Here is a 24,356-nt window from a genome sequence, read left to right on the forward strand (position 1 = left end):
CCCAAAAGAGATATATTATTTTGCCTAAAAATCTGAGTATCTCCTATGCTTATCTTCGGTGATATAAGACAAGACAGAGTTTTAGAAGGGTTGGAATCAACTAAATTGTCTTTGCCCCACTGGAGAATTACCTGAAGATCGGCATTTAAGGAATTGGTAGCAGATTTTCGAGAAGTTGAAGCTGATTGAGCAGGACAAGGTTTCTCAAAATGGAAAGTGGAATGCAATGTGCTATCATCGGCAAAACTATGGATAGGATTTCCAGTCAATGGAAGGTCATTAATATTCAAGAGGAAAAGAGTGGGGGATAAGAACTGAACCTTGGGGGACACCGGCATTAGTGGAGAAGTTAGAAGACAGAGAGCCATCTACCATCACCCTAAGTGAGCAATCAGAGAGAAAACTGGATAACCGATTACTGAAAACAGTTGGCAAACCATAAGATGGAAGCTTGTTTAGAAGACCTTTATGCCAAACACGATCAAAAGCCTTTGAGATGTCAAGAGCAACTACTTGTTTCACTGAACCTTTCCACAGAATTAGTCCATAAATGGGTAACGTAAGCCAGAATATCACCAGTAGATCGACACTGACGGAATCCATACTGGCGATCGTTGATCAGACGGAAGGTTTCTAGGTAGTCTAAGAGTTTGCGGTTAATTGTTTTCTCCATTACTTTAGAAAGAGAAGAAGTAATTGCAATGGGACGATAATTGGATGGGAGGGATTTGTCACCCTTTTTAGGAACTGGCTGGATATGAGCAAATTTCCAAGCAGAAGGAAACCCCTTTGGAATAAGAAAGTGAAAAAAGGGGCAAAGAATAGCAATAAGTTCAGGAGCACAGGTTTTGAGAACAAGTGGAGAAATACCATCGGGACCTGGAGCTTTCTTAGCATCAAGATTCGTCAATCCTTCTGACGGAAGACCACAGGAGGCATTGAATGGAGAATGGTGGGAGGTGTTTTGCCAAGATCACATGCATGAGTTGGAAGAAAAATGGGATGCTAGCAGGTCAGCTTTATCCTTGGCCGAAGTGACAGTAGAACCATCTGGTTTTGACAGAGCTGGGAGCAGAAATGTGCAAAAGTTGTGGCCTATAGCTTTGGCAAGAGACCAGTATGCTCGGCTACCATTAGGGCAAGAAGCAACTTTTCTACTCTTAGCCTGTTCAAAATCCAGTTTGGACTGATTGACTACTTTACAATTGTTGCGAGCTTTGGTGTAGACAGAAAATGAAATTCGAAACAAGCCAATTGTGATATGCAACATTCTTCTCCTCAACAGCTTTAGCACATTTATTGGAAAACAAGGAAAATTGGAAAAATTAAGGACGAAATTTTAAAGTGGAGTGTGGGATAAAGGATTCCATTCTTACAAGAATAATTTCACTGACACTATCTGAGAAAACGTTGACATCAGAAGTTTTGAAACAGTAGTCTGACCGGGGAAAAGAAAAGAAATGTCGCAGGTCATCCCATTTTGCATTCTTGTAATGCCAAGAAACACGAGGTTGGGAATAGCCATGAGATAAAGGCTCCGTTGGAGAAGAGACAATCACCAAGTTGTGATCTGAGGTGCCTAAAGGACCACTCAGTTCGACCATGTACTTAGAAGGGTTGTTTGTGAGAAAAAGATAAAGTATCTTGGCAGTATGGTTAGGATTGTCCAGTATTCTTTTAGGTAAATGAACAATCTGTGCTGGTTATTAGTAATTGCAAAAGCCTCAGCATCTCGCCCAGCTGGGTCAGTGTGACTAGAAAATGGAAGCCAGCTGGAGTTGTGAACATTAAAATCACCAAGGAAAATTACCTCACTCTTGGGAAACGGACTGGAGAAAGTCAAGTTGCAAAGAGAGGAAGTCAAAGAGCTCCAAGTTATTAGTGCAGTTGGTAGAACGGTAGAGACAACAGATGAATCTCAAACAATAAGGTAATGGGATTTTAAGCCAGAGAAGGGAATATTAGAATGAACATATGCATAAGTACCACCTTTGAGGCGAAAGGAATCATACAGTGAATAATTTGGGCATCCGAGATGAGCAGTAGTTGAATCAACCGATAACTGAGATTCTGTCAGAAAAAGTATATGGGGTTTGGCAGACTGCAAGTGGAAATGGACATCGTTGGATTAGAATTGAGACCACATATATTTGTGAAATGAATTATGAAGTGCTTGGGAGGTTTAGATATTTTCGCAGATAAGCTTGCTCTATTAGTTTGACAATTCATGGTGTATTCAATAGTAAGAAAAAGTAGGTGGTGGGACATGGTGTATGAAGTAATGAAATTTTTGGATATTGCACACACCTCCACATGGTAAGAATATACCCAGATCGTTAACATAACATGGCCTCAACAATGCTCCCCACACACACTACTCGGACTCCCTCCAGTCACTATCTGGCAGAGTAGAGGTAGCAAGATTATACAATAACTGATCTGGAAGTCTCCTAGAGAGTTACCAATAGGTTCGGTCTGATGTACTAACTAGCAGCCGGCCTTAGATTATAATATTATAAAAGAAATTGAACAATCATTAAAAAATGGTAAGAGATTCAGCCAGTTTGTTTTTAAGTGATGAAAATATTCGTCACTTAAAAACAAACGTTATTTAAATATCAATATAATGATACTCTTGAGAATTATGTTAAATCTTCATTCAGCAATGTTCATCAAGATGAAGACAAATTTTGGAATCTAGGAATGATTGGTATTAATGGTAGAATGAATGCCAAAGAAATGGTTGAAGAAGTAAAACAGAAGTTATTGGAGTTTAAATTATCAATAGAGCATCATATAGTTGCGTGCGTAACAGATGGGGCAAGTGTTTTGGTGAAATTCGGACAGTTGATAGATTGTGAACATCAGCTATGCTTTGCCTACGGTATACACCTTGCAATATGCGACGTTCTATACAAGAGACATAATGATTCGGAAGGTGTAATTGAGGTAGAAACAACTGAAGACAGCGAGGAAGATTTAGAAGAGGATGAAACGGAAAATTAAGATTCAAATCTAAGCTTCGAAAACAATCCTGATAAGGAACAAAAATGTGATTTCAGAGATGACCTATTCTCCGGTGCATTAAACATAACTAATATCATTAATAAAGTTAGAACGATTGTGCGAATGGTTCGAAAGTCTCCCTTGAAAAATTATATCTTCAGAATTATGTTAAATCTTCATTCAATTAAGAAAATTTAAGCCTAGTACTAGATGGAACAGTGTGGTAGCCGTGTTAGAATGATTCTTGCACTTAAAATCACAAATTGAAAAAACAATGATTGACTATAACATGAAAAATCCAATATGTGAAGCAGAGTATACGGCTCTTAATGACCTTGTGCGTTGAAATCCATTGAAATCAGATCGCAAAACCTTTGCAGTTGTGATGCAACACTTCTTACTGCAGAGGGAGTTTTTTTCTTTCATCATACACGAACTTTCTGAGCAAATTCTATCTTTTCGAGAAAAGTTCAGGAAGCACTAATTTTAAGGATAAACGACAGAAGGCAAAAAGCTTTGGTTGGATTATTGAAGTATATAAAAACTGGAAAAACGTATTATAAAAGAAATAGAAAAATAGTAGAAACTGAGTTGCAACCATTTCCAAGCAAGTCAGCCTTGTTTACAGCAAAACGAATAATAACTCGTCTTGGATTTTCCTCTTCTGAATCATCGCAATCTGATTCGTCACATTTCGACTTAGAGAAAGTGTGACAGTGAGAACAAAAGACAACAGACACTTTGTGAGAATTTGGCCCGTCAAATCAAAACACAAACTGAATGTGTTTCTAAAGACCCCCAACATGAAGCTGAAGGTCAATCACTTGTGCAAAGAATATATCCAAGGCGTTCGAAATCTTTGAGGCAACTGGTGAAGAAAAAACAAATGTATTAAAATTAATGGACTCTCTCGAATCCATACCACCCTGTGTTTCTTATGTTCATATTACATGTCAATTGCCAAATCAGTTTCAAAATAAACTCAAGCGAAATAAATTTTTGTTTAACAATGTAGTCACTAGTCTATCAAGGTTTAAAAAGTACATGTTAAGTTTCTGAAAAGTAAGTTTTTATATATACAGGCATACCTCGTAGTTTTTATATATACAGGCATACCTCGAATAACGAATAGGATACGTTCCACGAAATTACTTCGTTAAGCGAAATTTCGTTTTCAGAGGTAAAAATACTATGGCCAGAATAGGGATACGTTCCTACGTAAAGAAAATGAAAAGCTTTTTTTTTTTCGGACAAAGAAAAGTTTTATTAAATAAACAGTCAACTTACATACAAAGTGAAATCACATTTTAAAATAAGAGTCTAAAGTTGATTGTTTATGCTCTTTTTCTCTTTCATTTAACAATTGCCTATACGGAGTTATTGCATTTAACACTGATCGCTTAACAATAATACTTCTTCCTAAATCAGGATCATTTTCACTAAAAAAATTTAAAACGTTTTCAATGTCATTTAAGCACCTTTTTAAATCTTTGGTTTTTTAACACTTTTTCGGCTGGAACTTCTTTAACTTCGTCTTCATTGCTAACAAGGTTTTCTAAATCTTCCACTGAAAAACCATCTTCTGCATTCAATAAATTTCTAACATCCTTTTCATCGACATTTTCGAAACCTATTGATTGAGCCATCTGGATAACTTCATTTCTAATTTCTTGGATGTTATTTTCTTCTTCTAGTACAACTTCTAGCCATATTTTGCACCAAACTCCATTTAAGCATTTCTTAGTGACTTCTTTCCAAGAACTATCAATGTTTTCAATTGCGTTTTTAATGGTGTAGTTTTTCCAAAAAGTTTTAACTGTCATTTCCTCTTTATCTTCTAGTTCAGTTAAACTGCTTAATGTTTGACGCAGATAATAAGCTTTAAATGATGCTATTACTCCCTGATCCAATGGTTGAATCAGGGAAGTTGTGTTTGCTGGAAGAAACACAACTTTGACAGGAATGCATGTGTCCAACGTGTTAAGATCAGTAGGATGTCCTGGAGCATTGTCTAACAACAAAAGAGCTTTTTCTTCAAAGTTGTTTTTTTGACAATACCGTTTTACTTCAGGACAAAAGTGGTTAACAAACCAATCAGTAAATAACTCCTTGGTAACCCACGCTTTTCTATTTGCTTTCCATATTACAGTTAAATTCATTTTTATGTTACCTTTTAACGCCCTTGGATTTTCTGAATGGTAAACTAATAACAATTTTAATTTATAATCGCCAGAGGCATTTGATCCAAAGAGTAATGTTAAACGGTCTTTGGCTGCTTTGAACCCAGCAGCTGATTTTTCTTCAATAGAAATGAAGCTTTTTGTTGGTAGCCGTTTCCAGAACAAACCGCTTTCGCCAGCATTGAACACCAAATTTGGAAAATTTTCACGTTCAATTATTTCCTTTAGTTTTTCTGGAAACTTATTTGCAGCTTCTCCTGTTAATTTTACACTATGAATCCTGGCCCGTTTTTTAAATTTCTCGAACCAACCACGAGAAGCCCCAAAGGTTTCCGTAATTTCTTCAGTTTGTTTAGATTTCAGGTGATTAAACTGGAATATATATTTTTTTATGTTAAATGGGGCTTGAAATTGCCGACTTCGTTATATCGAAGCTTCGTTATCAGAAGTAACGTTAACTGAGGTATGCCTGTGTGTGTGTGTGTGTGTGTGTGTGAATAAATAAAATGCTGTGAAATTCAGTTTTAATTCCACCTACAATAATCCCAGGAAAAAGACAATCCCTAGTGGTGGTCATTCCCTGACCTTTCTGCATCCTCCATATTTGGTGGGCAAGAACCCCTGTCTAATCAAGAAGCGTGTGTACCACTGCTGCTCCTGCCCCCCACCTGGCTGCGGCGGCACCTTTTCTGAGGTGAACTTCAGATCATCATATAGGCTAATCGCTTTTTCATTAATAATATTTAATTTAACAGAATTCTTTTTTGGATATTATCTTCAATAAAATTATTTAGGTCTCTCCACTTTAGTCAATAGCCGGTTTAGTTGCTTGTAGTGGAACAGCTGTCTTTCCCTCTGCTAAAATTAATTCTTTATTTTTTTTATAATTGTTCTTACAGTTAAACCTGCCAGTCCTAAATTATTGCACACCTCCACTTGTTGTTGACCAGAATCAATTTACTTCAAAACATCTAATTTAATTTTCAAGTTCAGACCTTTTCTTACCTTTATAGTCTTCATACCACATTCAGACATTGCTTTTTCATTCTTATCCACCATTAACTCTTTGAAAATGTAATTGCGTTGCATTAACTATATGATGTTTGATAAACTGTCCGTTACAGACAATGTCTAACACAGTACTGAATGATTAGACTCCAGATAAATGTCTATAGCTCAAATATTACAAGCTATATATTTGATCATTTTTTAAAATGTTGATCTCGGCACTACATAACAAGTACTGCAATTAGTGTGGGAAAGATTTTAATGCTGTTCTGCTATTCATTATCAAGCTATTGACTACATCAGATGAAACCTTTTTGATAAACATGCCAAAAATTCAATCTGTACACTTGTAAAAGAGCAACGACAGTGAGTTGTGACAGTGTTATAGTGAGATACTGGTCATAATTTAAGAACAGCGTTATAGCGAATCAGCATAAATCGAACCGCTTTATAACAAGGGCCTGCTGTATTTGTTTGCTGCCTAATCTGTTTTTCTCTTTTTATCTCACAGTCTGATTCCTAATATAACTCGTTCCATTCTTTGCTGCGTAACTTTCAACATCTCTTTTATTCTTTTCGTGAGTGCCCAAGTTTCACTTCCATACGTCACGGTGGGAGTATACATTGGTTCATTATTTTACGTTTCAGACAAATTGGGATATTGCTCCTCAGTATGTGGCTATATTTGCTGAATGCTATCCATCCAAAATTTATTCTTCTCTTTACTTCCAGCCATTTACCATCATTACAGCTAATGACTTGTCCCAGATAAGTATGCGAATCCACCTTTTCAATTACTGCTTCTTCAGTGATTATATCCATTTCTGTGGCATACTTGTTCATCATTACTTTTGTTTTAGTCATATTAATCTTTAGTCCAAAATCTTTCTTTAACTGCATAACTGATTAAAATTTTCCTCTAATTCTTTGGGATTGTGGTTTATAATCACTGTCGTCTGTCAATAGTTTAGGTACATTAACTCCTCTCTGAGACCAGTAGTCCAAGCTTCTGAAAGCTTCAAGGGCAGCAGTAAACAACTTTGGAGATATTGCATTTCCTTGTTGAACTCCTTACGCAATTTTAAATTTGCTACTTTCTAGTCTAATAAAAGAGGTAGCATTCTCATAATGTATGGGATGTCTATGCCTTGTCTTTCACACATATCACATGGCTATCTGTATATTGTAACTGAAGCACTGGATATTATTTTTGTTGCCATGTGTTGGTTGGTTGGCTGAATGAATAGACAATGGCAAATATGCAGAAATGAAATTTTCTTGTTCATATATAAAAGCCATTGCTTTGTGCTCTTCTTTTTTATATAAATCAAGAATTATTTGTTAATGCATCTGAAATGTAATGCACTATAATCAACTAATTGTTTTAAAGTATAAGAGATGGCACTTGTCTTCTCTGAGAAATGCTTGAATTTCTGATGCAACTCATCAGAAATTCAAAGACATGAGTTGCTTCTCAGCAACTCCTTTCTTCAATGATTCAGTTTCATCTAGCAATGCACCAAGTTATAGATTGGCAAACAAAAAAAAAAATCATCAATTGAGCTAAGGTGATCTATTAAATGGATCATGAAGCCCATCCCCCCATGCTGTGCAGCTTTGAACAACCTACAGCTATTCCCATTGGAGTCATGATATTCTGGAGTAACTGTTATTAAAGCAAGAATTTAGCTTAAAAGTATTATAGAAATTATGCTAATACTAACACTGAGAAAATACTATGAGAATTAACTTTACAAACTCACAGAAACTAAGCTGCTAATTATGTTAAAGTGTCAAAAAGGTACATCTAGTCTAATTGAAGAATCAAAATTGAGACATCATTGTAATAAAAAAAAAAAGCAATACTGCATAGGGTTCAGTTATAGAGGTTGGCTTGTTTTCCATTCCCAGAAATTTGTTTAATACAGCCAGGTCTCGCATAACACGAGTACGATTAACACTTGTTTCAGTTGCTGCTATTTGAAAAAATTATACCACTTTACACAATGCAAATTTCCAGTTAACGCGATAGTTGAAAAAGATTTGAATCGTGTGTTAAGCTTACCGCGTGTCAGATGGGTAATAAACAAACGTTTGCCTGCTGCCCGCCTCGGTGAGTTCTATCAGCCATCGGAAGAAGACTTGTTACTCGTTTGTCTCTCGCTAATAAAGTCAATGCAGACTTGCATTTAAAAATTCAAATTTTTAAATGAGCCAGATGAATGTTACAGCGAAGGAGATAACGGTAAAAGAACTTGATGAAATCTTTCGTATCACAGAGAACCTCAAACAAAAGGTTTGAGGTTCTCTGCGAAATTTATTTCGCCAGGGCCCAGAGCAGATTGTTGTCGGCTATCGGAAATTGATTGATGAAAAGAGAAAGTCAATGCTGTTCAAATATTTCCACAACAGTCATTTCTTCATTGTGTATTTTATGTCAGAGGTTCCCAAACTTTCTCGGTTCACAGCACCCTTAGTGTCTTAGTAAATTTTTCACGGCACACCCAGACCAAAATAAATACCTAATAGTTACATTTAGTAGTTAATTCCAAACAACTTAATACGAAATGTTGAAACTGGAACTACCTCCAGCTAGTAGTTCAGGCAGTGTCCAACAGATGTAGAATATTGCTGTGTTTCCTTCGAACATTTAAAATATTTTGCGGCGCACAGTTTGGGAACCGCTGTTTTATGCAATAAACATTTAATTCCATAATTATTTTACATTGTATACAGTTAAAAAAAAATTATTTAAAAGGTATTTTTAAAATTCTTTATAGACATTCCAGAAGGTCAAGAACCAATTATAATTTTTCCTATTGACTATTATATTTGATTAACACGTTTTGCGCGATGCACTCGCAGGACGAATTAATCGCGTTAATCGAGGCCAGCCTGTATATCAAAAAAATTAACTAAAGCTAATTTTTAGTGAAAAGTATCATTTAAAAAACTTGTTTGCTTGCATTATTATGTTAGCTCACTTGGAATATACAATTCATTTTTCTCAGGATCGTATTGATGAGTATGATTATTCAAAATCCGTGGAAGGACAGAAGAAACGACCTTTCAGTGAGCACTGGAGGAAGCACACACTCTCAACAGTAGACAAAAATGGAAAGGTAAGTGCAATAAGTTTGTAGGAGAATGATAGAAATTTATCTAATATGATACATAGAACACTTCTTTTTGATTCTTTCCAGAAATTAAATTGAATAAAAGATTAACACAAAATGATTACAGCAAAAAATCAATTGAAAACAATTCGAAAATTAATAAATATGTAAATTTTGAAAAACGATTTTTCTTCCCAAAGCAGATGATGCTTTTTGACTGTATGCTGTAATCACAATATTTCATTTCTGTGTTCACTACATATGGTCAAAGCACCTAAGTTTAGTGAACAAGTGGCAGTGTATAAGAGAGAAGTGTCACCTTTTTTGCATAGATTACAAGTATTGAACAGCAAACCATATCCCAATATATAAATATTCTCTCTTCAGAATGTATGTGCAATTATACATAAGCACTACAGTGGTGTTTTTTTTTTTTTTTAAGGCACAGCTTGCATGTCTGTTATGGTGGCAAAAATTAAAATCTGTGATCTTTGTTATTACATGCTAACTTGGAATTGAAATACTATTATTTTTAAATCTTCCAATGAGAAGTCCTCTCACCTCTGAAGTGCATTTTATCATTTTATTTGAATTGAGCATATACATTTAGACACTTGAAGATGTGCAGTACCTGTATTGGAAAATCACAATTATGTGAATTCTCTGCCATTTTGCACGCAGTTCTTATGGAAATGAATAGAAGTATAAAATTGCAAAGGTGCTATATAATGATTCTAAATTTTGCAAGACACTAGCAAGTTTTCATTGTAATGATGTTTGCCTGTAGGGGTTTGGCAATCTTCTCAAATTACGAAGGTATGGATATTAAATAACAGAACTGCACATCACCAAGTTCCACCTGTGAAACAAATGTGTGGTAGGTTGAACCTTTCAAGGAACCCACTTTTTCAGTCCATTGAAGATGTTCATAAAAATACACCTGAAGTGTTAAAAGGGCATACAGAAGATGACTTCCAGAAATGTTTCTGTACTCGGAAGAAACATATGGAATTGTGTGCAAGCTCAAGGAAATTATTCAAGGGGATAAATAACTTTGTAAGGCATGAAATATTTTATTATATTTATTTTGTTGCTACATCTCATCGCATACAAGCTATTCACAAGTTGCTCGACCCATTTTGAATTTCTTATAGATTATTTTGAATAATCTATGCAAAATACATATACAACTATTATCACTGATTGGGGGTAGCAACTTTGAAATATGTTCCATTTTGAATAATCTGATTGAATTAATCTCTAGAATATCACATCTTACAGTGCATTATCAATATAATTCATTGCATTATCAAAATTGGATCTTTTATGTTAGAACCAAATAGATCAGTGAAATACAAGAGATAGTATCATAGGATACCATGTTAGCAACCAATCTGTTCATGTCAGTGGTGACTGACATAATGAACAAATGGAAGTCTTCAACTTGGCAGAATGATACCCTAGATCCCATCAGTCTTCACTGAATGCTATCAGCCAGGAGTTTTGGAGAGATTACAACTGATATTAGCACAGGGTAATATACAAGGAGCTATACAGCATTGACTGCCCTGATGCATAATCCATCATAATTTTCTTTATCATTTGGAATGATTAATCACATGACTTTCTTGGAAACTTAAAAGAAGTTTTGTATCGAAAAAAGAAAAAAATAAGCCAGATTTCAAAGTGGCGAAGGATCATTTGACTTTATTGTTGAGTGGTAACACTGTGGGGGAATTTAAAGTAAAATCCTTTTAGTTTACTAGAAGATATAGTTTTTGGATATCTGGAGGACATTATTTAAATATGTGAGAGAGGTGCTGTTACTTACTGTGGTTATTTCTTGTGGTTTGGACCTGGACCATTCATTGACATTTTGATGATTCTGGTCTTCCTAAACTGTGACAATAGAGACACTACACATCCTGTAGGAATAAGATTGTGGAAAAGCTCCATTGGCCCATCTAGGTTGCAGCCTTAACTCCAGTGAACTCCTTTGGAATGAAATAAAAGCTTCGGGTAAGGTCATCATGCCTGCAATCAATACTGGAATTGGGCACTGGTTTGGACCAAAGTACTAATGAGAATAGTGTGGATAATGGTGGGCCAATATGTTATTCAATAAATGGTTCTTTGAAACATGCATCACTTTAAAGTGCAAACCAGAATGTTTACACCTTCTTTAACATTTTAAGTTTTCCTTTGGTGCCTGTGAGTGAGGGCAGACGAGTATATCGCAGTGGTAACTGGTTCCGCATGAGGAATAGACTATACAGTCTGGCAGAAAGCCTAGCCAGGAGGGGAATGTGTATCTGGATAATTTTTGGAGTGTGTAGTGTACATGCTCTATAAAGACCACAAATGGTATATGTAGATTTATATATGTTAAATTGTGCATTTGTTGAAAAATATAATGGTTTTATTTAAAAATTTTTATTTTTGCAATTGTTTCTTTTAGGTCATGCTGCATTATCGTCCGGTGATTGACCATACTTTAGACAGCCATGAGTGTTCCACCGTTGCACCTGCTATTAGGGCTTATTAAATAACACTACTCAGAAATTGAGAATTCAGAGTTAGTTCTAAGAAACAGCCGTAGAGATACAAAACAGAAGCAGTCCTGCACTGCCAGTGTGGTCCTCTATACCACAGTTGTAGTCTTTCATCACCGTATGAAGTTCTGTATATGTTGTATAATGCTGGAGTTGTATATGTAGTTTGTTAATAAAGTGAGTGAACTTGTTAGGTAAGTTCATTTTAATACATAGATAACCTGCAAAGACAATGGATTCTTTTTGATTTTTTGTGCTTTCATGCAAACATCTCAAAAACATGTCATGACTTCCACCCAACTTGGTATTAAATCTCTCATGTTCGTCAAAGAAAAAAAAAAAAAAAAAAAATATATATATATATATATATAGAATTTACATAGATTGTAATTTTCAGGAAATTGATATGACAGAAGATTGTTCCAGAGAACAAAAAGTAGGAGATATAAATGAGGAAAAGTTAGTTTGGAGCTGGACAGTGGATGGATGCTGACTGATTTTAGTATGTATTTGAAACTGGTTTGGAAGACAGTAAGGAATTACAGGTGATAAAGCAGAATATGTCCCATAAAAGTATCTGTAGAACTACAGAAGTATCATGCAGCAGAAACTGAGCATCTGTGAGATAGTGGAGAGACTTCATAAGAGATGAGTCATTAATTAATCTGACTGCCTTCTTCTGAATAAAGTTGAAGCTTGAGAAAGCTTTTAGGGACAATGCCCCAGATGTGGGAACAACATCTGTCTAGGATGGGCATCAGATTTGTACAAAGTGAGTGGTTGTTCAGAAGAAAAAGTTGAGAGCAAAAAAGAAATCCAAGTTTTTTGGATTTAGAGGAAGCAATATTTATGAGGTGCTTCTAACCAAAGTGGTTAATAGTCAATAGTCTCTATTATCCCTAATAGAGGTATATGATCTATTCAGGAAACGTGAATGTCATCAAAGATGAGATAATTTAAGAGATCATGCGATAGTTTAACTCAGAGGTTCCCAAACTTTCTCGGTTCACCACACCCCTAGGCCAAAAGAAATACCTGACATAGTGGTTTTCAACCTTTTAATAATCCAATTCTGTGTGTGTGTATATAATATTAAAAAAATATGTATGATGTTTATTATAATAATAAACAATAATACAATTCATAATACAAATTAATAACACTTATATTTTATTCTTGGTATAGAGATACTAAATAAATATTAATCATACAGTGGCAGACAAAAACATTGCATCACTTGTGAATTTTGCAGAAATAATTGAAATAATTGTCTATGTGTGTGTGGCAAGGATATGCATTTGTTAGATGGGATATGAAACCCAATAAAGACTCCTACCTAATTGCCATAAATATATTCCCAATATTTTATATAGTATGAATCAGAGCTGTAATACTCAATATGTTCTACGTTGATAATAATATTAGTAACACTTCCGTATGATACCCTCCAGAAATTAAAACGGAAAAAACGAAAAAATCGACAACTTACCGGTACATTAAAGTAAAATGTAAATAATTAAATAATTAAAGTAAAATATAAATAATTAAATAATCAATTTAACACAATTTAAAACAATTAAAATTCAAATTAACGCAATTAAAAGAATTAACGAAAATATTCAAAACGATTTTTCCGTTTTGAAAATATTCAAAACGAAAATCGTTTTGAATATTTTCGTTAATTCTTTTAATTGCGTTAATTTGAATTTTAATTGTTTTAAATTGTGTTAAATTGATTATTTAATTATTTATATTTTACTTTAATTATTTAATTATTTACATTTTACTTTATTTAATTATTTACATTTTACTTTAATGTACCGGTAAGTTGTCGATTTTTTCCGTTTTAATTTCTGGAGGGTATCATACGGAAGTGTTCCACGTACTATATTGAGGTAAACTCCTCTTATTAATTTACTAATTCCCAATATTTGTAATTAATGGAAATGAGAGAAATCTTGACAACCAAACAGACATTATATTGCATTTATGTGTACAAACTGAAGTTAACGTTATAGTATTATGTACTGTAAATCAGCAAAAGTCCTCAATATTTTGTTGTTCCTCCTCGAGCTGCAATTACAGCCTTGCAACGATCTGCCACAGAGTTAATCAACTTCTGGATATAAGGTTGCCCAATTTCGTGGGCGACGTACCACACCCTTGCAGTGTTCTCCTGCAGCTGAATCTTACTTGTTGGCTTCTTCTGAGCAATTTTAGATGGCATTATGTAAGAGCAATTTTCAATAGGGTTCAAATCTGCACTGTTGCCAGACCAGTCTAACACTGCAATGTGAGCCACCCTGTTTTATCCATCTAAGGATTTTCCCTGTGATTCCAACCTGTTCCAGCTTATAAAGTAACCACTCATGTGGGACTGAGTCAAATGCTTTGCTGAAATCCAAATAAACTGTATGTCCTTAAGGGAGAAAATGAGGGAAAACACTGGTGTACGTGTTTTAAGCCTTGTGAGACAAGACAAACTAATTATTGAATCTACATAGCATAAAACTTACCAATTTTGCGGTGTGTGTGGCAAGGTGCTGAGTCCTGTTGAAAAATGCAGTTTTGGACGTCTGTGTGATGATCTCTAATAATGGGTTTCAAGCACTCCAAGATAGCATTGTAGGTTTCTGCATTCACAGTTCTGTTAATAAACTTAATTATCCCCACCCCTTTGCTTGTTATGACCATCTGAGAATGTTACAGTCGGTGTTAGGCAGTCAGGATGGTATGCCTCCAATTTGTCTTCTGACATTGCTTCCTATCCGAGCCATGCAGGTTGAATTTCAGTTCATCAGATGAGTGTCCCATTGCTCTTTTGTCTATGAAACATGGATTTTAGCCAAGTGCACAAACTATCCCTTTGGATAGTTTGTGCGCTTGTTTGAACACCAGAGGCCATCTCAAAGTCTAGTTTTATCAGGAGCACTAGTATGGCGATTACGAAGGCATAGTCACTCTCTAACGGCCTGATCCAGGTCTTCTCTTCACATCACCAGTTTCACGTTTTAATTTCAGCACCCAGGATACTGTTGGCAGCCTATTTTATCAGCGATAGCACACGTAGAAAGCCCTTACTGGGACAGAGCAACAGCTACACTTTTTTTTTTTCTTGGTGTCAACTGAACATATGGAGCCTTGCTTATGCCTCCGTAAAACAGGATACTAATTACCTTGCAATTACTGTCTGATGCAACACTTTTGCTTTGCAACATAAAATCATCATCAGCCATTTTCAATCCACTGCAGGATGAAGGCCTCTCCAGCAACTTTCCAGTTCCTTCTGTTTTGAGCACTAGCCATCCATTTACTACCCACAAACTCATGAATTTCATCTATCCATCTCTGCCTTTATCTTCCAGGTTTTCTTCTAGCTCCTCTTGGATACCATTCTGTTATTTTCTTAGTCCATCTGTCATCATGTCTTCGAGCTATGTGTCCTGCTCAAGACCAATTTAGTTCTGATAAGAATGTCCTTTACTTGAGTTTGCTGCCTAATCCATGTGTTTCTCTTCTTATCTAACAGTTTGATTCCCAATATAATTTGTTCCATTCTTTGCTGTGTAGTTCTCAGCTTCTCTTCCATTCTTTTGGTGAGTGCCCAAGTTTCACTTCCATAAGTCATGTGGTGGGTATACATTGGTTCATTATTTTACGTTTCAGACAAACTGGGATATTGCTCTTCAGTATGTGACTATATTTCCTGAATGCTATCCATCCAAAATTTATTCTTCTCTTGACTTCAAGCCATTTATCATTATTACAGCTAATAACTTGTCCCAGATAAGTATATGACTCCACCTTTTCAATTACTGCTCCTTCAATCATTATTTCCCTTTCTGTGGCATACTTGTTCATCATTACTTTTGTTTTAGCCATATTCATCTTTAGTCCAAAATCCTTACTAACTCTGCATAACTGATTAAGATTTTCCTCTAATTCTTTGGGATCGTGGCTTATGACCACAATGTCATCTGCAAATTGTAAATGGTTTAGGTACTCTCCATTCACATTGACTCCTTTCTGCAACCAGTCTAATCTTCTGAAAGCTTCCACAAGGGCAGCAGTAAACAGCTTCGGAGATATTGTCTCTCCTTGTCGAACTCCTTTCTCAATTTTAAATTTCCTACTGTCTTTGTCTAGTCTAATAAAGGAGGTAGCACTCTCATATATTTTCTTCAAAATCATAATATATGGGGTATCTATGCCTTGTCTTTGCAGTGCCCGAAACATTGCCTTATGCTGTATGGAGTCTTTTCATAATCTACAAATGCCAGGCATAATGGTGTTTTATATTCATTTGCTTTCTCCATTAGCTGTGATATTATGCGAAGGTGATCCGTAGTTGAGAATCCTGTCCTAAAACCAGCTTGCTCTTTCGGTTGATTCTCATCAAGTATTCTTTCTAATCTGTTAGTAATGACCCTTGTGAACAACTTGTAGATGTGGGATAACAAGCTAATTGGTCTATAATTCCCAATTTCTGATTTATCTCCTTTCTTATGCAGCAAAACTATGATTGCATTATTCCACTGCTTAGGCATCACACTTTTTATAATGTGCTTTGTGAAGAGCCTTGCCAGTTTTTGTGTTATTTCCTCCCAATTTTACAACTCTATGGTAACTTCATCTTCCTCCGGAGCTTTATGATTCTTCATTTTCTTCAATGCATGTTCTACCTCATCAAGAAGAATATTGGTGTGTCGTATGTGTTGCTACCTTGCAATACATCTTCCCCACTGCTGGCATCATTCCCCTGCTCCTTGTATAATTCTCTATAGTAGTCTTCTGCTATTTGAATTATGCCTTCTCTGCTGTTTATAAGTACACCATTGCTATTCAGTTTCAGTATCATTTGTCTTTCTGTATTACTGCTCATTTAAATCCTTTGTTTTCCCTTAATGCTTGTTCTACTTTTCTTATGTCCTCTCTGAGTCTCTTTCTAATGGCTTTGCATAACTCAGTATACTCAATTTTCTCCCTCTCAAGTGTTTTTCTTGCTTTTCATTTGTCATCTTTGGTTCATCATGACAAGTGTTTCTTGACTAATTTTTTCTTCTTTGGATTTCTTTTTTCCTATAGGTTTCTTGGGCTTTATCACTTTCAGTTGTAATATTTCTCGTCGATATCTTGGTCCTGAGCAGTCTGCAGAAGCTCAAACTTGTTAAGTTCCAGTACATACTGCTTTTTCTCCTCTTCTGTTATCTCAAAGACCTTTGTATTATTTACTCGAGTCAGTTTTTTTGGACTCTTCCATGTCCACTTTCTGTTCACCCTTTTCTTGAAAAAAAAAAAGTGTTCATTACTGACAGTTCTTGAGATTCTGCAAATTCCACAAGTCTCATTTCTTTCACCAATTCCACAGTTTCCTATAGTTTCCCTTTCTGTGCTGTTTTGTCTTTTCCAACCTTAGCATTGAAGTCTCCCATAATAATAGTGTAGTGGGTTTTCTGCTCATCTAGAAGACCCAATTTCGGTGTACATTTCTTCAACCTCTTCACCATCATGGCTCGATGTTGGTGCATAAATCATTATAATCTTTAGCTTGTACCTCTTAGAAATCTTGAGTATTAGTCTTGACACCCTTGGTGATGTACTTTTGAATTCCAAAATGTTTTTAAAATCTTTATGGACCAGAAACCCAACTCCACTTTCACTGTTTCCATTGGTGTACAGCAGATTTCCACTTGATAAACTTATAAGTGATTCATTTCTTCTTCTTGTTTCAGCCAAGCCGATGATATTCTAATTCCTTTTCCAGCTCTAATATTCTGTCTTCACAGATGAGTGATCTTACGTTATAACAGGCCAAGTTCAGTTTCCATGCATGGCAGCCTGGTCGTACCCAGAGATTCTTAGCACCCTCTGCTTCCTCTCGCTGCCGTAAGAGGGAGAGTGAAAGCTGCTGGGGACTGAGGGCCATTTATTTTGTCGTGCTGTCATATGCTGGAGGGTTTGGTCTTTTCCTCTTCACACTGACCAGGCGTCTTGAAGAGAACCACTCTCCACGTTTGTTGCCACCTGGTTTAACAGGGCTTACCATCGAGAAGGTGTGCATGAGTGGATTTTAGGGAGGCAGGTCAACCGGACTTCTCCTAAATCTTCTGTAATAGAGAGATATTGGATCCATCAGTGTTTTAGACTGAGTGGCTGATAACACACAGGATACCTGTTCCCCTCTAAGCAACATAAAATGACTGTAATCAAACAATAGATGCTTCACCACAAACGTTTTTTTTTTTTTGTCCACCACTGTGGATCACCACAAAATTAAAAAGATATCGTACACCTTTTTATAATGAAATAAATATATAAATTTCAAAAATAAAAATAACTGAGTTTAAGTAACTTAAACCCAAATTACATGGCTCTGGAATGTTGTTGAAAACCACTGGTTTAACTGATAAAAACATTTTTCCATATTTTGTAAATTTAATTTATCTTGATACTTGTGAACTTATAATAAAATAGGACATGTTTACATTCCACCTTCCAAGCATCTCCTTACCTTTATATTGTGGTAGAACTGTTCATCTTATATCCTAATTCTTAAAATTTGAGCATTTTAATGCCAGTCTGTGCTATGCTTTTATTAAATCCCAAGACAATTCACTGTTTCTTCAAAATTACTCATCAGTGGTACACCAATAAATATTTAAAAAAAAAAAAAAAAACTGTAATGCTTTGACAAATTGCTATATTAAGTTTGATATCTTGAGTCATAGCAGGATTTTTGTCACCCCCCCCCCCCCGAAATAAACCTTCACTTCGCCTTATTTTGCACACATTAATAAAACTTCTCTCAGATGTCAACCACCAATTCCTTAACACTAAAACTGCTGCAACAGTCAATTTAACTGTTTGCCTACTTTAAATTGTTGCAGTTGTAAATACCCTTTTAAATACTGAAGTGTAAATTCATTACATTTCCTAACTTACAGCATGCACAATCGCAAATAATTTTGCATACACTTTTCTTTTAAATTTTAGCTCTATAAATAAAACAGCCAAAGCAGTCAATTTGACTTTATTGTAAAATTTCAATAAAATTAGCTAATTTTTATACAGTTAATCAAGTTTTGTATTTATTTACCTTGTGCCAAACATTTTTGATTCAAAAACTTGAACAAACCCTATGGTTTGTTCAAGTACATGTGTCTGCACCTGTGTGCATGCCATTTCAGTTTCATCTCTGTGAAACATTATACATTGAAAGGTGTATTTCAACAATTTTTACATTGCTAGTTCAACTGCATTACTAAAATGTGGTGATTTCATGGTCCTACCCAAGATCAGATTCTTTTTAGAATTAAAAAAGCCATCTGAAAATGAGAAGAGTGGAGATGAAATTTGAGAAGAAAGTGACAAATGGAATCCTAATGAAAGAGGCAAGGAATCTAGTAGTAGTGAAAATAACACTTCTGATCCTTTTACATCAAATGATACTGTAGAGATGATAACACATGGTATCGTAATTTTAAAAACTATCTATCACTGGGCAGCAAACGTACTTCAAAATATGGGCACATATGGGAAGTTATAAAATCTGGTTGTCCTTCAGCTGAATGTGCACATCAAAGGAACACAATTCATGATAACTCTGGACCAACTACTTATGCAAGACACAATATGCATATGGATTCTGTGGTAGGTTTGTTAAATACTTCAATGATTAAACATACAGAACTGCACTGATGTCGAACTGCAAAGATAATCGAAGGAAAATCATTGGTCTACATCCATTCAAGAACTTCTTTTTTTTATCACTGTACTTTTATCTTGCAGAGCATATTACTAGAATTGGATAGTCTTACAATATTAGTTTATTAGATCTAGCAGTAATCAACACTTGAGTTATTTATAAAGGGAAAGTTATGAAGAAAAACAGATTTTATATTAAATCTAGCTTAAAAACTCAGAAAAAATATACAGATTCACAGAAAGCAACAACTCAAACTAGTAACAATAGTGGCCACATCAAACCTCTCAAAAGGCATCAATACCAAATTAGGTGATGCAAGACAAACAAAACTACAGAAATATGCACTGTGTATAAAAAGTATGTGGAAAGTGTACAAGAAATGTTGAAACAACTGAGTTTTGTTTAAATTTTGCAAATTAATTTTTAAACTTCAGTTTATTACCTAGACAAAAGTTGTTCAAATTTTTGCTATCAGAAATATTACTTTTTTTTGTAATGCTATATACTGTTACCAGTTACTTTATATCAGTGCTTATAATAAAATGTTGAAAACATAACTAAAGTCTCTTTTATGCACAGCAGTTAAACTGACCAGCAACGGCAGCTTGCTTTTTTTTTTTTTGCTAGAGGTTCTAGTGTTAAATGCCAATCTCCAAAACTTCGGTTAACTTCAGTCCTGCAATGCAACCCAAATCTTCTCTATTTCTTGCAATAAAATAAAATAAATAAAAGCTGCTGCACCTACATTCATCTTCAGTGATGTTCTAGATAATATTTATTGGGGATAACATTGACTTAACCTTTCTTGGCATTACTCTAAATGGTTTCTGACTACAGAAATAAAAAACCTACCTCATCACAGAATGTGTTACTGCAACTTTGATGGTGCCCACAAAACCTCTTGTAAACTCCCAAACTTGATCCAAAAGACGACACTTATGTTAATAACTATCACACACACATGTTCAGTTGTTGCTTGCTATATGCTTTTTCTATAAACATTTCCATGTTTCACTTTCCTTTGAATTAGCATATGTAATTTCTCATCCTTTTTCTTTATCAGTCTAAACATGTGTATGATGCAGTTTAACTTAAACGTTTGCCACAGTAACTTTCTCTTCTTCATTATACATTTTCTGAAAAGTTAATCTGTAGAATTTTAAATTCAATGTCACTGAACACAAGATCCAGCAGTATGCTTGGTTACCAATTATTACCTTCAAATATATAAATTCTTTTTTGTTCAGCAAAACTGTTGCAAATGTAGAAAACTTTACAAACACAGAAATAAACAGTACAAAAATCTTTTTCTAGACCATTTATATACAACATTTCTAAGTTTGCAGTTATACTAAAAAAAATGAAAGTAATCTGTGATTGCCAACCTTGAAATAATAAAAAAAAAATGCAATACAGGCTGGCCTCGATTAATGCGATTAATTCGTACCGCGAACGCATCACGGAAACATGTTAATCGCATATCTTAACCAATAGGAAAATTTATAATTGGTCCTTGACCTTCTGGAATGTCCATAAAGAATTTTAAAAATACCTTTTAAATAACTTTTTAACTGTATACAATGTAAAAGATAATGAAAATAATTATGGAATTAAATGTTTCTTGCATAAAACAGCGGTTCTTAAACTGTGCGCCGCAAAATATTTTAAATTTTCGAGGGAAACAGCGATACCCCACATCTGTCGGACACCGTGCGAACTACTAGCTCGAGGTAGTTCAGTTTCAGCATTCCTTATTAAGTTGTTTGGACCTAACTACTAAACGAAACTGTTAGGTATTTCTTTTGGTCTGGGTCCGCCTTGAAAAAATTACTGAGACATTAAAGGTGCCGTGAACTGAGAAACTTTGGGAACCTCTGACATAAAATACACAATGAAGAAATGACTGTTGCAGAAATATTTGAACAGTGTTGACTTTCTCTTTTCATTAATCAATTTCTGATAGCCGACAACAATCATTATAGCCTTAGTTGCTAATGCACCAATAAAACCTAACAATAGCCGACAACAATCTTCTCTGGGCCCTGGCGAAATAAATATTGCAGAGAACATCAAACCTTTTGTGTTTGAGGTTCTATGCGATATGAAAGATTTCATCTAATTCTTTTACCGTTATCTCCTTCACAGTAAAATTTTCATCTGGCTCATCTAAAAATTTGAATTTTTTAAATGCCAGTCTGCATTGACTTTATTAGCAGGAGACAAACACGTCTTCTTCCGATGGTTGATGGAACACACCGAGGCGGGCAGTAGGCAAATGTTTGTTTATTGACTGTATGACTCTAGGTAAGCTTAACGCTCGATTCAAATCCTTTTCAACTATCGCGTAAAAAAAAAAAAAAAAAAAAAAACCGCTTTAATTGGAAATTTGCATTGTGTAAAGTGATATCATTTTTCAAATAGCATTAACTGAATATCGCATTAATTGAACTCACGTTATGCGAGGCCTAGCTGTATTTTATTTAAAAAACATGAAAAGTGATGTTTTGAGAAAAATCTGTATATCACAGAGAAAAATATAGCGTTTGAACTTAGCCTATATCAATCAGTAAATTGCCTTTGGTAGCTTGTGAGTAAGGCATATAATTTGCCTTATTCAAAAGCTTGTAGACCTGTTGTCAGAACATTTTTTTGCTTCAATTCTTTATAACTGCCACACGTATATGTTATTCTTTTTATCTCAGGTTATATGCTCTCCTAAGAGTCCTCTATAGAATATTGCAAGCCAGAGTAGATTACATGACTGTCTGTATTGGCCTGGTTTATAAGATGTCAAGTTGAGTTCATAAGTTTTTCAGACAGTCAAGTTAAAATGTGGAGATTTGTAATTATTACCTAATTTAATGAAAATAGATACTACTAATGATCATGAAAATAAATAATACTCAAACTGAATACTCCATGGAAGACAGAAAGAATTAATCAATTTACAGATCTCTAGGAGATAGTCTATTTACTGGAGCTTACTTTCTAAGTTTCTTTCAATAAAGAAAAATATGATTAGCTGATTAAAATAAAAATTGTCTCCACCTAGAATGTCAAAAAGGAACGATTACACCACATTTTAAATAGATTGACTACCATCAACACCTTAGGTTACCTACCATTATTTACCCTTTAACTATCACAGACAAAAGATTCCAAATTTTTACGTGATAGTGAAGTAACGTCGGAGTGCACAAAGATAAAATCTTTGGACACTAACTCAGTATATGGTTATGACAAAAAGCAATTCCTTAATTTCTTTGCTGGTAATGTAATTAAGGAACACAAGTTAAAGAAAAAACACCCTGAATTAGCATAGTCACTACATAAATAAAAGGGCACATTGCTATTTTTGGTGGCAAGATTCTCTTTTGAACTGTTTTCAAAAGCTAAATGGTTTGACACATAAAACATGATATTTATTTTGTTAAGCTGCACCTGTGTACAAGTGGATATATGACACACCTCAGACTTGAATATTTTACTTTTTATTGAAATTATTTTAATACTTGACTTATTCATCCACCTTGAGAATATTTTTTGTAAATGGTTTGACACATAAAACATGATATTTATTTTGTTAAGCTGCACCTGTGTACAAGTGGATATATGACACACCTCAGACTTGAATATTTTACTTTTTATTGAAATTATTTTAATACTTGACTTATTCATCCACCTTGAGAATATTTTTTGTACGTTCCCACGTGTAAGGAACAGTCCCAGGCTTACTGTGAGCTCTTCGGTTAGCTTCCCTACAATCCAAGAAAAGAGAGAAAATAAATGTTTGAATTTTGCATCACTACGAATATACAGCATATTACTGAGTTAAAACTGGTTGTTCAATAAGCACTATAATACTATACCTTCATTAGATTAACAACAAACTTACATTGTTAATCTAATGAAGTTCTTATGCTGTAAGAAAACTCACTTATTAAAATTTATATGTACCTCTAGCACTAGCAGTAAAAATAATTAATTAAATTGAGAAGGTACTATCATATCTACATTGTATTATGACCACTCCAACAGTAATGGACTATGTTGTATAGCTTGCAATATAAAAAACCAGAATGGTGGAAGCTAGAGCAGTGGTAACTTGCATCTGGTTGTGTAAGTTAAAGTAATAAAGTAGCAGTTATGGGATGTAGTATAAAGATACCATGGAGTTAGAAAAGGGCATGATTGTGGGTGCTCGTGCATCAGGTGTGCCGCATTAGAAATGGCATGCTTGTCAGTTCCTCACAGTCCACTGTGGATAGGGTGTACAAAGAATGGTGTTGAAAGGATTAACCACTCGCCACTGACAGAACTATAAAGGATTGTGCAAGGTGGATGTTTGTCATGAGTAAAGTTGTGCAGCACACTGTATGGGCTCAATGGTTGATCACTGTGCAAACAGTTGAGATCACAATACAATAGGGTGAATGCAAGAACAATATCCAAAATGATGCACTGCACTCCGTAGCCAGGTGGGAAAGAGCAGCAGTGCGTAGCACATGCCTCTTGATTAGACCGGGGTTTGAGCCCATCACCACCAAATACGGAAAGGTCAAGGAATGACCACCACATATCCCGGAGCAATATGGCCGTAGTTGCTAATGCTCCTAAAAACCAAATAACAAATCTTTGTATTTTTTGTTATGTGTGCCCTGAACTGATCAAGCATCAATAGGGCAGGTTTGCATAAGAGCCCACCTGGTCTGCTCCAACCTTTCTCAAACCAGATCTTCATCCCATCCTGATCCATCCAACCCTTGTCGTGAACATGGACAATCACTCC

The 24,356-nt window shown here is 35.0% G+C and overlaps 2 protein-coding genes across 3 annotated transcripts in view; one reads left to right on the forward strand and one right to left on the reverse strand.

Annotated features, from left to right (window-relative positions):
• Positions 1 to 12,055, forward strand: part of SdhA (succinate dehydrogenase, subunit A (flavoprotein)) — a 221,429-nt gene extending 209,374 nt beyond the window's left edge. Inside the window, exons 15-16 of the mRNA XM_090376065.1 lie at positions 9,206 to 9,316; positions 11,769 to 12,055. Coding sequence (XP_090232191.1) covers positions 9,206 to 9,316; positions 11,769 to 11,855 — 198 coding nt within the window. The 3' untranslated portion in view covers positions 11,856 to 12,055. The remainder of the gene's footprint in view (positions 1 to 9,205; positions 9,317 to 11,768) is intronic.
• Positions 12,056 to 23,195: 11,140 nt separating this feature from the next.
• The window catches only part of LOC150084428 (DDB1- and CUL4-associated factor 13), a 175,960-nt gene continuing 174,799 nt past the window's right edge, over positions 23,196 to 24,356 (reverse strand). For both annotated transcript variants that reach the window (XM_090375218.1, XM_090375219.1), the window contains one exon: positions 23,196 to 23,325. In XM_090375218.1, the coding sequence (XP_090231344.1) occupies positions 23,238 to 23,325 (88 nt within the window). In that variant the 3' untranslated portion in view covers positions 23,196 to 23,237. The remainder of the gene's footprint in view (positions 23,326 to 24,356) is intronic.

The sequence above is a fragment of the Mastigoproctus giganteus genome, chromosome 6 (assembly GCF_048544385.1).
Source record: "Mastigoproctus giganteus isolate SK-2022 chromosome 6, ASM4854438v1, whole genome shotgun sequence".
In the NCBI taxonomy this organism is placed as follows: Eukaryota; Metazoa; Arthropoda; class Arachnida; order Uropygi; family Thelyphonidae; genus Mastigoproctus; species Mastigoproctus giganteus.